Source organism: Thamnophis elegans, chromosome 1 (genome assembly GCF_009769535.1).
Source record: "Thamnophis elegans isolate rThaEle1 chromosome 1, rThaEle1.pri, whole genome shotgun sequence".
NCBI lineage: Eukaryota > Metazoa > Chordata > Lepidosauria > Squamata > Colubridae > Thamnophis > Thamnophis elegans.
This window is the reverse complement of record NC_045541.1, coordinates 141,949,728-141,963,740: the sequence shown is the minus strand read 5'-3', so window position 1 is coordinate 141,963,740 and position 14,013 is coordinate 141,949,728. Positions and strand designations below refer to the sequence as shown.

At 39.2% G+C, this 14,013-nt stretch overlaps 1 protein-coding gene across 5 annotated transcripts in view; it reads left to right on the top strand.

The window, feature by feature from the left end:
- Positions 1-14,013, top strand: part of DDX24 (DEAD-box helicase 24) — a 40,527-nt gene that overhangs the window by 12,991 nt on the left and 13,523 nt on the right. Inside the window, exons 1-4 of one of the 5 annotated variants that reach the window (XM_032233533.1) lie at positions 3,992-4,185; positions 10,402-10,534; positions 11,000-11,709; positions 13,146-13,517. In XM_032233533.1, the coding sequence (XP_032089424.1) occupies positions 11,007-11,709; positions 13,146-13,517 (1,075 nt within the window). In that variant the 5' untranslated portion in view covers positions 3,992-4,185; positions 10,402-10,534; positions 11,000-11,006. Of the gene's footprint in view, positions 1-3,991; positions 4,186-4,246; positions 4,514-10,401; positions 10,535-10,999; positions 11,710-13,145; positions 13,518-14,013 lie in introns of those variants that run through there. The other 4 variants (XM_032233541.1, XM_032233550.1, XM_032233525.1 and 1 more) reach the window with 4 other exon arrangements.

Sequence of the window (14,013 nt, the reverse complement as noted above, 5' to 3'; positions counted from 1 at the left end):
GTTCCCTATCAAGCCAATTCCTAGGTTTAATTCTGATATTTCTGGATTGGCCAGCAAAAGGTTTTATGTATTAAAAATCCAAGGAGGTGCACCTAAGTCTTCCTGTGGCCAGCAGAGCTTTATCTACTGCAGTTGCCAAAAATTATCAGCATTGTTATCCAACTTTCTAAGAAAAACCATATGAAAATTGTGTACAATTTCTAAAATGAGTTTAACACCATTTAGCAAACAAGAATAAAAAGAATAAAACATAATTATTTCAAAAAAAAATACAAGAAGAAAACCAGCAACAAAATCTGGATCTGAATGAGTCCTCATTATCACCATCTACTACAGCTCTTGCTGAACTTACAATTCACTGGGGGTGAGCCCCTACTCATTAACTTGGGTTCTAGGTTGGAATTGTTGCTGTTGTACCAGCCTCCCTGCTACATACCAACCTCCTGCCTCAGATGACTCCAACTCTGGGTTGGCAGTGAAATTCCCCAGACTTATGGACTTCAATTTGCCTTCTCTGTGTCTAGAGTCTGAGATATGCTGAGGAGCTCATGGCCACCATGATTGCTATCCAAAATCATCTAGAGCCTGACACAGGACAGTGATCACACCCACTGGATCTCGTATTCCTGTTGGAACAGTGGCCATATAATCTGAAACTGGAGGAGTTTTTGTTGTCATGGTCAGATCATACCTTGATTACTATGAGATTCTGTAACACCGCCATCCATTACACAGAGACCGAACCCGTTATATTCGCCTGTCCTGGCAACTGACGCACCTTAATGGATTTCAGAGGGAGTAGGAGATTGTTCCTTCTGGTATGCTGCATGTTCATCACCATTTGATGACCACTTGGTCACCATTTGAAATAAGGTAGTGGAGGCTTTGGATTGGATTGCATTGGGCTGGACTGTAATGGATGTGGATCCCACCTCTCCCTATGTTTATGAAGCAGTTAAAACTGATGAAATAAGAGAAGCACTCAGGATATTGCTTGTGTTCTACACAAGCATTCAGCCTGACATAACTTAGAACTACTATTAAGGCCTATTTGGTAGTAGTAAAGGCAGCAAAGAATTCTCCACCCTTATGGCACCTATGGATAGCCATTTTGCGGTTTCATGTGATAAATGAGGTTCAGGGGGCTTAGAAAACCCCTTGGATGGATATGCAGAAGAATTTGTTCAGTATCTGTCAAAGTTGTTCAAATTCACTCAGTTAGGACAGTGACCATCTTGTAGGTCCAAAGAAAAGGTTTAGGGTTTCTTGCCTGATTATCTGAGAATAGTCTGAACCAAATGAGCCTGCTATTGATTAGATCCTGATGTCAATTTGTAAAGCGTTACCATGACTATTATCAAGTTGACATTGGAGGGAGGATTCCATGCATACCTTCGGCCAGAGTCAGATCTCATATGTCTACAACCTCGTTGGTGGATATGATTTATGACACAGATTGAGGGAGGGGAGAGTTAGGGGTAAAGTGCAAAGACCATTAATCGGTAATCAGTTTCGGCTCCACAGAAGAACATGCCAAAATGTTGATCCTAATAAATGATTGGATTTCTTTTGAACTTTGTGTCGAGGGTCATAAATTAATTAGGTGATCTTTTGGAAACTTCACACCTTATAGTCAGCATTCTGCTCTTCAGTTCTACATTCCTCCTGGCTTTTTTTTAGGTGTAAGGGATTCTAGAGGTGGTAATATCTTCTTTGAGTTAAGGGTTGTTTCACTAGAAACAAGAAGCCCTTGGTTCATCCCCTCCTCAAGAAGACGTTAATGGACCTCACTATACCGGCAATTTTCATCCAGTATCTAAACTTCCCTTATGGGAGAATGTACTTGAGATGGTGGTTTCACAATTATTTCAGAGAACCCTGGATGAAGTGAATTATGTGAATCCTTTCAATCAGGATTCAGAGCAGAGGTGGGTTTCTGCCAGTTCGCCCCGGATTGGGCGAACTGGTAGTGGCAGTGATGGGAGGCTCTGGCCATCTGCCCAGATGCTTCTGTGCATGCGCAGAAGCATCACTCAAGTACGCATGAGTGAACCGGTAGTAAAATAAAATGGAAACCCACCACTGATTCAGACCTAGGTATAGAAAAGTGCATTGCTCATGCTGGAAGATCTCTAGTGTGGGTGGGATGGAGATTGTATATTCAGTCTCACTGTACTTGACTTTTCAGTTGTTTTCATATCGACCATAGTATTCTTCTAGATTGACTCAGGATTGGTGGTGGACAACACAGCATTGTGCTGCTTTGCCCTTCTTTGGGGTCAATTCCAGTTGGTGGTAACTATGGGAGAGCTCCCAACTTCATCCCCGACTTTGCAGGATCTGCAAGAGTTGCTGCTCTCAAACTCCTATTCAAATCTACATGAGGCCAATGGGTGAGCTCATCAGTTGTCAGGGGCTGAAGTATCAACAGTATGCTGCTGACACCTATTTATATATCTTTGCCCCTTGCAATTAAGTGGTACTGTGGACATCTAATAGATGCTATAAGACTCTGAAAGCAGAAGAACATGCTTCAGCTGAACCCTGAGTGGCTTTGGGGCTCATTGGTTCTAGTATTATACCATCTCTCGTGATGCCCCACACTCTTTATACAATCTGCTTCCCTTAGATTCACAACTCCTGCTCAAAGAGCAAACAGTTCTGTCTAGAAGGGCTTTTACTTAATGTATTGTGGGTTAATTTGTGCCCATTCGGTGGCCTCTACTCAAGAGTCACCTCCAGTTGGACTACTATAATGCATTCTAATGTGATATGTTCTACATAGAGCTGCTCTTGAAAAGAATGTAGAAGCTTATAGAGCTGGTACAGAATGCAGCAGCACAGGCAGTTGTGTGTTTCCAAAAGAACATATTACACCTCTGCTCCAAGGCTGCATTGGTTAGCAATCTGTTTTTGGATCCAATTCAAGGTGCCGATTTGGACCTTTAAAGCCCCACATGGCAAAGGACCTGGTTATTTAAGGGACTGTCTCCCCTCCTGCTTACATCTGCCAGATCTAGCAGAGAGGGCATATTATGAGACCTGTCAGGGAGCTGACAGATTGCAGATCCGAGGTGATAGGCCTTTTCTGCTGTTGCCCCGGCTTTATGGAACGTTCTTCTCTCTAAGCGAGGATGGCCTCATTCCTTTTAATTTTCTAGAAGCTCCTGGTAGTGTCATTAGGCCTAAAGATCCTAGGGAATTGGTGAAATAATGAGATGGCTCCAATGTCATTAACCCATGCTCTTCACTCAATATATATATTTTGTTTTATGCCTTTTCTAATTCTTCATGTTTAATAAAAATAATACATTTTTGTACAGTTTGTACATACTGCATTGTTTTTAGCGTTCTTGTATGCCATCCAGAGTCACTTGTCTGGAAGATGGGCAGCCATTTAGTATGACAAAATAAATAATCAACTTTATTATAGCAGTAATTTTGGCCCCACCTTCCCTTTGCCAAAAATCTCTTGTTTGCAGTCTCTGCCTGTGTGTCACATTGAAAGAGAAGCTGTTTCAGCCATCTGCCTGTCTTCATACATAACTCAAAAACCACCATCATCTTTTCTTTGCCAAGATCAACTCTCAAGAGCCTTCAATCACAGAAGAGAAAATGATATGATGTTATAAGCGCTGTAAAAAAAAAACCTCATCCAACTCAGATTGTTCCTTCCTTCTCATTTCACGCTTTAAAATCAACGAATCTCTTGTTGATCACTCATATTATCAATGCAGGGACTGGTGGTGATAGGTAGGAATAATAATAGTAACACTAATAATGAGACGACAATAACAACAACAATAAAAATTATGAAAATTATACAAGATGCTGCAGCCTTTATTGCAGAGGTCCCCAAACTTGGCAACGTTAAGACTTGTGGACTTCAACTCCCAGAATTCTGGGAACTGGCTGGAGAGTTCTGGGAGTTGAAGTCCACAAGTCTTAAAGTTGCCAAGTTTGAAGACCTCTGCTTAATTGCAAAGGAAATGACACCGCTTTTAATCAGGCTTTAGAACCTGTGGGCGCCGGATGATGACGTCAGTCTGTCATGGACGCTCCCGAGAAGCCTCCACGTGGTACAGTTTTCCGGGAAAGCAGTAGAGTTCGGTGGAATCTGCGATAAAGTGTAAATGCCTTTTGAACGGCTTTTTGCCCCGTAAACGATCTGAAGCACCTGAACGGGTAAAGGAACATGGGGGAGAGAGGGTTATTATCCGATCGGAGATAGTTAAAAGGATACGGGGGGGAAAAGCTACAAATGTGGCGGGTGGTGCCGGCGGATAGAGTAATAGAAGAATCGTCCTAGTTTTTTTTCCTTTTCCTGATCATGTTGCTGAAGCTGTATTCCACGTGTTATGAAGCCGCGTTGTAAGGCTTCATCCCTAAACATATTGATTTCTACTTAAATACCGATCTTTTATAAGCCTCGGGATGGAATTCACACTTTGCCTTATGAACGCCAATCTCGTATGCTATCTTGTCAGTAGGCATTTTCGGAAGTTAGGCTAAGGTATTGTAACTGGCTCAAAATCACCCGGGGAGATTTACGGGTGACCAAAGTGATAGCGGGGTTTGTGGGGTGGGGGATTCTAATTTTATTTATTTGATTTATTTTATTTTATTTCGTCAAGCATGAATTAGATAACAGATGTAAGTATAAACATGATTATGAATACATGAAATGAATACGAATACAAGGGAATATTAGGACAGGGACAGTAGGCACGCGCTTATGCACCCCCTTAAAGACCTCTTAGGAATGGGGTGAGGTTGACAGTAGACAGTCTAAGGTTGAAGTTTTGGGGATTTGGGGAAGAAACCACTGAGTCAGGTAGTTCATTCCAGACATTGACAACTCTGTTACTGAAGTCGTATTTTCTGTAATCAAGTTTGGAGCGGTTTACCATAAGTTTGTATCTATTGTGTGCTGTGTGTTGTTGTAGTTGAAGCTGAAGTATTCATTTACAGGACATTGTAGCAGATAATTTTATGTACTACGCTTAGGATGATGTAGTTCTAAATTGTCTAAGCTCAAAATTTCAAGTCTGGTGGCATAAGCTATTCTGTTGGGAGCAGAGGAGTGTTCGATGCAGTGCGGGTTCCAGACAGATGAGCTGTATTCAAGAATTGGTCTAGCAAAAGTTTTGTATGTCCTAGTTTGCAGTTCAATATTACCGGAGATGATTGAGACAGTTTAATTTGAAATGTATAAAACTCTGCATGACATGAAGAAAATGGACGGGGAGAAATTTGTCTCCTTCTCTGGGAGGAGAAAAATCCTCTAAAACTGATTGGAAGAAGATTAGAACAGACAAAAAGAAAAGGTTTCTTTACACAGTACGTGCAGTACCATGCAATCAGTAGCACCCACTAATATGAACAGTTTTAAAAAAATATTGGATAAGTCTAAAGGGTGGGGGAGGTTGATTAAAGACTATCATTTTTATCAGTTTCAAGGAAGCAACAGGAGAGGAAGGATGTGCCTCCACCTCCTGCTTCTGAAGATTCCAGAGGTTTTATTATTATTGTGACAAATGAATCCTGGATTAAAGTACATTAAATTTTTACAATAGAACTTTGAAGTTGTAAAATATCTGCCCACCTCAGTCAGGGGAGGATATCCCAAAAAGCACAGCCTTTAAAAAAATTTTCAAGATATGTTTCATTGTTTGCAGTGCCAAAAGTTAGACCTATCACCTTTACTTTCAGGTGTTAGAGTTTCTTTTATTCATAACATGTTGTAACTGCAAACAATCACACAGCAATCTCAAATGTTAAAAGCCACTTCCTGATGAGGACATTATCAGTGTAGGAGACGTAAATTCAACTCTTCACTCAGCCATGATGTTTAATAAATGTTAGGAGAACCATACATACATACACCATCTTAGAATGATGTTGTGAAAATAAAGTTGGAAGTAGCAATGCATGATACTGGGTGTTCTGGGGAGAAGAGGCAGAATAAAAATGAAAATGAATAATATATTAAAAACTAAGAAGTTAACGACTGAATACACATTCAAGTATGATGAGGTTTGGTAAGTTATACAACTCCATTCATTTTGGTTTATGGCTTAGGTTGGTGAAATTAGCCAATTATGCATTATTCAGTAAACCATAGCCAAATCATTGCTTGGCATACTAGAGAAATCCTGTCAGTTTTACAGTTTTGCTAACGTAAATAGTTATTTTATCTAGCTATAAAATTAATATTGTCCTACTTGCTATGAATTCCTTTTTAATTTTCACTAATATTTGATTGGTATTTAGTATATTTATACTGGTCTATAAAATCCCTTTTATAAGGGAATATATTCCAAACATATTTCTTCCAACTTCTATCTGTGTAATTGATATGCATACTTTAAAAGTATTCCTTTTCTACTGTTTTTTTTTAAATCTCAGTTCATTGCTTCCCACCAACTTTTAAATCCTTAGACCAGGGTACAGTTGCCAGTAATTATATAAGTTGTATGCGAATAATGCCTGCAATTAAAAATTTACAACTGAGACCAAAATTGAGGAGATTGCTGTACAGAACAAAATATGCAGAACCAAATGTTCAAAAACAAAGACGAAAACATAGGCATATGAGGGCCATATTGAGGCCTGTTGAAGTAGGAGTATTCATAGGACAGATTTTTTTTCTTCTTCCTAAGAGAATTATTAACAATACAGCTCCAGTAGTTATTACATTTTTAAAAACTGGACTTTCAGTATTGTTAAAGATAAACTATAATTTCTGTTCATAATATGTACAGGTACTCCTTGACTTAACAACTATTCGTTTAGTAACTGTTACAATTATAACAGCACTGAAAAAAGTAACATGACCAGTTTTCACACCTGCAGTTGTTGCAGCATCCCCATGATCATGTGATCAAAATTCAGCCAGGTGGATTTATGACAGATGGGGATCCTGGGATCATGCGATTCACTTAACTGCAGTGATTCATTTAACAACTGTGGCAAAAAATGTCATAAAATGAGGCAAATGCACTTAAGAACTGCCTTGCTTAGCAGCAGAAATTTTGGGCTCGGTTGTGATCAAAAGTTGAGGATGACTTGTGCATATATTTTCTTGGAAAAGGAAAGACCAATGTTTCTCTAGGTAGCTTTGTAGCTCTCTTCATTTTACAAGTTTGACATTTAATATTAGCATTCTGAAATCATTTGATTTAGAGGAGTGATTTGCAAAGTTTTACTGACAAGTTTTGCAAAGTTTTATTGTCACAGAGCAGTGATACAAAATAAAATGTAGATTTTTTTTTATTTCTCCTGTCCTGGGAGAAGGGTTGTCTTTATGGGGGAAAAAACACCCTTTGTTAAGTCTGTTTTAGAATTAATACTATGGTTTCTGTAATTACCATTTCAAATTGACAAACGATGTGATTTGGAGGCATTCCACCATTAAAATTTGAAACCCACAATTGGGCAGGCGAACAATGTTCTGGGGTTTTATTTATTTATCCATATATTTCAAATATGTTTATGCCACATTAATTATTCAACCTTAAAGTGCCTTTATGATTGCACATAGTCCTTCATCTTATAGATTGTCTAGCCTGCATTAGGGTTTCTCTGTGTAGGTCAAGTCAGTGTTGACTCCTTGCAACTACCTGAAGTTTTCTTAGAAAGGTTTTAGAAGTGGTCTGCCGTGGCCTGCTTCGTAGGACTGAGAGTGAGTGATGGTCACCCAGCTGACATTGTGCTTAAGGCAGGATTAGAACTCATGATCTCTTGCTATTTATTTATTCCTTTCCCACCTTTATTTTTACAAATTTTACTTAAGGCAGTGAACATGTCTAATTTATCTTCCTCCTCCCTTTTGCCCCACAACAACAGCCCTGCGAGGTGGGTTGGACTAAGAAAGAGTGACTGATCACCCAGCTGGCTTTTGTGGCTAAAGTGGGATTAGAACTCATGGTATCTGGGTTTCTAGCCTGAAATCTTAATCATTGCACCAAATTGGCTCTAGAATTTGTTGTTGTTGCCTTCAAATCAGTGTTGACTGCTGGGAATTGCCTGGCCTACTTCTTGCTTTCTTCTTGGCAAGATTTTTTTGGGGGAAAATTGCCATTGCCTCTTTTTTAAGACCTAAGAGGGACTGACTAGGCCAAGGTCACTCGACTGGCTGGCTTCATGCCTGAGGCAGCACTAGAAATCAATCTCCCAGTTTCTAGATTGGTTACATAACATTATTCTCTTTAAGCGTTGGCACTAAAGTTAAAGTAGGAAAAAAAGACTGCAGTTTGCAATCCTTCTTTTGTCAACTACTTTAAATACTGGGACTTCTATCTGTAGTACCATAGTGTTGAATGCTATGCTATATGTAGGCACATATTATGAATGTATTTGAGCTATGCTATATTTTTTTAGATGAAAATAGTTAAACTGATGATAGTTCTTTTCTTGTGAGGGAACTATAGGCTGTCCTTGACTTACAATAGTTTGTTTAGTGACCATTTGAATTTAAAATGGCACTGAAAAACAATGCCTTATGACTGTTTTTCACATATACAACTGTTACAGCATCCCCATGGTCACATGATCAAAATTCAGACGCTTAGCAATTGACTCATTTATGACAGTTGCAGTGTCCCGGGGTCATGTGATCATCCTTTGCAACCTTCTGACAAGCAAAGTCAATGGGAAAGCCAGATTTACTTAACAACCATTGTATTAACTTAGATTTAGATTTTTTAGATTTTATTCAGTTTGTATGCCGCCCCATTCCCGAGAGACTCAGGGCGGCTAACAATCAGAAAGGGGAAGGGGGGTACAAAATAAAAATAAAAAGACAAACAGTTTAAAAGCACACAACAGTCATAACCTCGGCTGGGGCTGAAAGATTTAACTGCCCCAGGCCTGCCGGAACAGCCAGGTCTTAGTAGCTTTGCGGAAAGCCAGAAGGGTGGTAAGGGTCCGGATCTCAACAGGGAGATCATTCCAGAGGGCCGGAGCAGCCACAGAGAAGGCCCTCCCCCGAGGAGTCGACACTGGCCGGCAGATGGAATTCAGAGGAGGCCTAATCTGTGGGATCTGATAGGTCTTTGGGAGGTAATCGGCAGGAGGCGGTCTCTCAAGAACCCAGGTCCGATACCATGAAGGGCTTTAAAAGTAACGGCTAGCACCTTGAAGCGTGTCCGGAGACCAATAGGCAGCCAGTGCAGCTCGCGGAGGATAGGTGTAAGTGTACCGAGGTGCACCCACGATCGCTCGCGCGGCTGCATTCTGGACAAGCTGGAGTCTCCGAATACTCTTCAAGGGTAGCCCCATGTAGAGCGCATTACAGTAGTTCAGTCTTGAGGTCACAAGGGCGTGAGTGACTATCCGAAGGGCCTCCCGGTCCAGATAGGGTCGCAATTGGTGCACTAGGCAAACCTGGGCAAAGGCCCCCCTGGTCACAGACGACAATGATGTTCTAGCGTCACCTGTGGATCCAGGAGGACTCCCAAATTGCGGACCCTCTCTGAGGGGCGTATAAAGCAGTTGCAGTGATTCACTTAACAACTGTGCAAGAACAGTTGCACAATGGCACAAAATTCAGTTAACAACTGTCTTGCTTAGCAACAGAAATTTTGAGCTCAATTGCGGTTGTAAGTCAAGGAATATCTGTACATGGTTGTATCTAATATAGTATTAGATCTAATTGCATCTAATATCTAATATTCTGCTTTTAATAATAGCTATTGAGATGTCAATAACAAGCTCAAAAATAGCTTAAAACCATTATGTATTTACCTGTTCCCAGCATTTGTGTATCTAGAAATTATATTTAACTAAGAGGATAAGGTTTATTATAAGGGAGTACCATAGGTCAAGAACTGGACATGAGCAGCATGTAGAAAATCCTCAGTTAAAATCAAGGTATTTTAAAATAGAGCTGACAAACTCCTGTCTGTACTTGGGTTCACACAGAAATGGAAAAACTGGTCTCATTGGGAACGCATACCCAATGGTGAAGAATGATGCGAGGGATTACATGTGAAATATGTAATTTAGAGTGAAACGATAATGAACAAGGTTGCATCCATGGTTTATTCAATACGTCTTATTCAAATCTGTATTCATATGGCAATCTTGTATTTAGGCAGGAAAAGAGTCTGAAAGTTGCTAAAGAAATGGGAATTATGCTGAATAGTTAACCAGAAAAATGAATGGCTTTTTTTAAGCTTGTAAGTTTTAAACTGTCTCCTATTATGAAAACCTAAGATGGGAACACACATTTTACTATTTTTCCAAAAAGAACTAGCAGAATGAATATTTGTACTTCAACCTCATCATATTTAGCCCTGCATTTATAATTAAAGACATGAATTGCTTAATTAAGACAAATCATACTGCATAGCTAAGATAGATCTTAATGAAAGCTGCCATCTGTGAATATTTTTCCAGCATTGTTGTTCCTTCTCTGATCCCAGCATGAGTGCAAGAGTTTCAGAGGACACATAAAACTTCTCTGGAGAAAAAAAAGGTTCTATGTCTTAAATTCCACTTCCATATAGGAGAAATCGACTAGATGTTACTAGTGAGTAATTTTAATTCCTTACTTTTTAAACTAACCCTTTAGTAAGGAACACTCTTAAATGGGAAAATGTCGTGATTATACAGGGAGATTGCATTTCTTAAGGCAGAAATGCTGGCTGCAACCAACAGTCACACAGCTCCAAAACTGAAAAGCAAAAAAACCCCAAAACTAAATATCTGTTATAATTAATAATTAATTACTGTGAATATAAGGAGAGTATCCACATTGATGGGGAGCAGTTTAGCTCACTGGTTTCATCTGAACATGTAGTAAATATTCTTTTCTAGCTTTACCACGTTGAGTAATTTCTGACAGATTGAGATGTGGCAGTCTGATAGATAGGCTAAAGACTCTTGAATGAAAATTCCATATTGATGGGACAGTAATTCAATCATCTTCAGCTGTCTGGCTTGGTTATAAACTCCTAGTCTTACTTTCAGTGTTTCTCTTTTCCTTTGTTTAAAGGTCCATTATGAAGCCTAAAAGAAACAAGTTTAAAGCATCATCTAAACCGAAACAAAGAGGCATCAAAGTCACAGGGCAATGGAAACCCATTGAGATCGACCCAAATCTCTTCGCAGATGAACAGCTTGGAGGCATAATATGTTTTGAAGAACTTGCCAATTACAAACTGGTGTCTTCCTTGAAAGTGGGAGAAGAAAAAGCTGCAAAAAGAAAACGTAATGATGAAGATCTTGAAAAACTATGTCCAGCCACTCCCCACAAAAAGAGGAAAAAAGGAAAAAAAATAGAACATGGAGAAAGGAAGAAAGAGGAACTTGAAGTAGAGGAAAAAGTAATCCAACAGGATGCCAGTTGTGAAAAAGCCCTTGTTGAGTATGAGCAAGATGATTATGAGCCAACGGAGGTCACAGGCCTGGAAAGAAACCTCCCCAAAAAAAAGAAGAAAGGGAAAAAGAAGAAATCACGTTCTCCTCAAAATGTTCTTCAACCAACTGGAGCTTCCAAAAAAGCTAATAACTGGGCAGCCAAAGTCTTATCCACAAAATCAGATCACAAAGCGGATGTTTCTGCATGGAAGAGCCTCTTTGTTCCTAAACCTGTCCTTTTGGCATTGAGTGAATTGGGGTTCAGTACACCAACTCCCATCCAAGCACTAACTCTACCATCTGCAATTCGAGATAGCATGGATATCCTTGGTGCTGCTGAAACAGGTATGCCCCATACTATAAAACATGGAAATACAAATAGTAAAAATACTGTTTTTGTGTGTACTCAATTCTGCTGTTCTAGATTTTGTATTTGGTGAATTGACAAATGCCCAGCAAAAGTGTGAAGACTCATTCCTTTTTTGTTTGGGAATGTAGAGTTAACTTTGAAAATATTCAAACAGAGCCTTAAGAAACTGGAGAGGGCGAAATCAATGGTAAGGACTGCAGTGATCTACTTTATCCTTTTCCATCACTGACAAAATAGGTGTAGTGTGTAACCTTGTTCAAGTAGCAGAATGTAGCCCTCATAACAAAATTTGGGTTGCTTGGGAACAAAAACTGATTTTGTTTTTGGTTTTGTGCATAATTCTATCTGTTGTTAGCAGGTTTACACAGCGCAATAGTTTGTGCTGCTTTGGCACATACTGGTCCCGTAACAAAAAAACAGTAATTGTCAAACCTGGAAGCCATGTTCTACTTTTGGACTTCAGGCCTGTCACATTTTCTAGTGTGGGAAAATGGGAGGGGGGATTATACAGAGAGTGGGTGCTATGTAGCCATAATAAAATTCTTTCTCAGAAAGTCAAGGTCGACTGGCCATGCAGCTGAAATGGGGTGACTGGGAGGCATCTCCAGTTTGGATGATGCCTGATTGGATCATGTGATGGAGCATCATGTGGGTGCTAGGCAGACTTGAACTTTCATTTGGGTGGGGAACCTGGAAACTTTCAGATTTGGATTTTCCCAGATGTGCCAATATGACATCTCTAATAAAATGGAACTTTGAGGAAACTCAGGCCTCTGAGTCTTCTTTCATTAGGGGTGTTACTTGTAACCCTGACATTAATAATTTTTTTCTGGCTTACCTGGAAAGGCTGACACAACCTTAGAATGCAAGGTAGTTTCTTTGATGTGCTTCATTATTGATCAAAAGAAAGTTTCTAAAATTCTCAAATAATAATTACCAATCAATACAAACTAATCAAACTGATGCTATTCTATTTCCTGATGTGACTGATAAGTTGTCTAAGGACTTAAGTGAAATTAATAGTCTCCTTTTATTCATGCTCCCTTTCACAGCCTAGGGATCTACAACATGGAGCTTACTTTTTTTATAAAAAAAAAGATTATTCATTCAAGTCTTTTTAACCTTGATAGAAGAAGTTGAATGGCCATTATTCAACAAATGACATGTACTTTATTAATGTATTTAATGAATTAAATACATCCTGTTCTAAACATAGCATCTCACAGCCTGGTCATTGACTACTCAAAAGTAGACTTTTCCTTTTATAATGTCTTCAATAAGTAAAAAAGATCAGAAAGATCCTTTGGGTGAATTGTGTAATAGCAATTGTGGTTCCAAGGGACAATCTGTATGTTAAGGCATAATGCTGGATTCCCATATGTCCTAATTTTGGTGTTTGTGTGCATTTTAGGGAGTGGAAAAACTCTTGCTTTTGCCATTCCGGTGATCCATTCCATTCTACAGTGGTACAGCTCAGAAAACATGACAAGCGGCACGTTTGAAGAAGCAGCGGACAGTGAAGATGAAATGACAAAGCAGCATACAAGTGAAGAAACGAGACTAAATTCAGATACAGATGAAACTAATGCTTCTGCAGATGACAATGAGTCTGTGGCAGTAAACTCCATGGAGTTATTACAAGATCCAGGATTTGATATGGATTCCCCAAAACAGAATTCTGTTAAAGATAAAAACAATCCTCTTCTGGGATTGGTCTTGACTCCTACAAGGGAACTGGCTGTCCAAGTAAAGCATCATATTGATGCAGTGGCCAAGTTCACAGGTATGTCTCTACCTACTAGAATATTGCTTCAGGTTTCTTATCCTAATATTTAATTTTTCTGCAGAACTCTTTTTCCCTTCTTTCCAGGAAAAGTATAGAATATGATACGGAATGCAGTTCCAGCTTTCTGAGAGGATCCTGGCTGTTTAAAAAATATATAATTTTTTTTTGCTTTGAACATATGCTTGGAATTTGATCAGTTTGTCTGTTTAATCTCTAGAAATATAGCAAACTAAAGCTTTCAATATTAGCTGAGATATTGCTGTCTTGCTGGCTTCCTTCGCTGACCCTGACTAGCAAAAAACAAAGCCTCTTCAGAACACAGAAGATTGTTATTAATTTATTCATGAATTTATTGAGCTATGGATGCAGTCTGTACTCTCTAAAAAGCCCATTCACAAGTAATGAAACAAATTAGGGGGTTTTTTTGTTGCTGTTCTTAAAGACAGAAAATAATGGATTTAAATTACAAGAAAGTCAATTTAAACATCGGGAG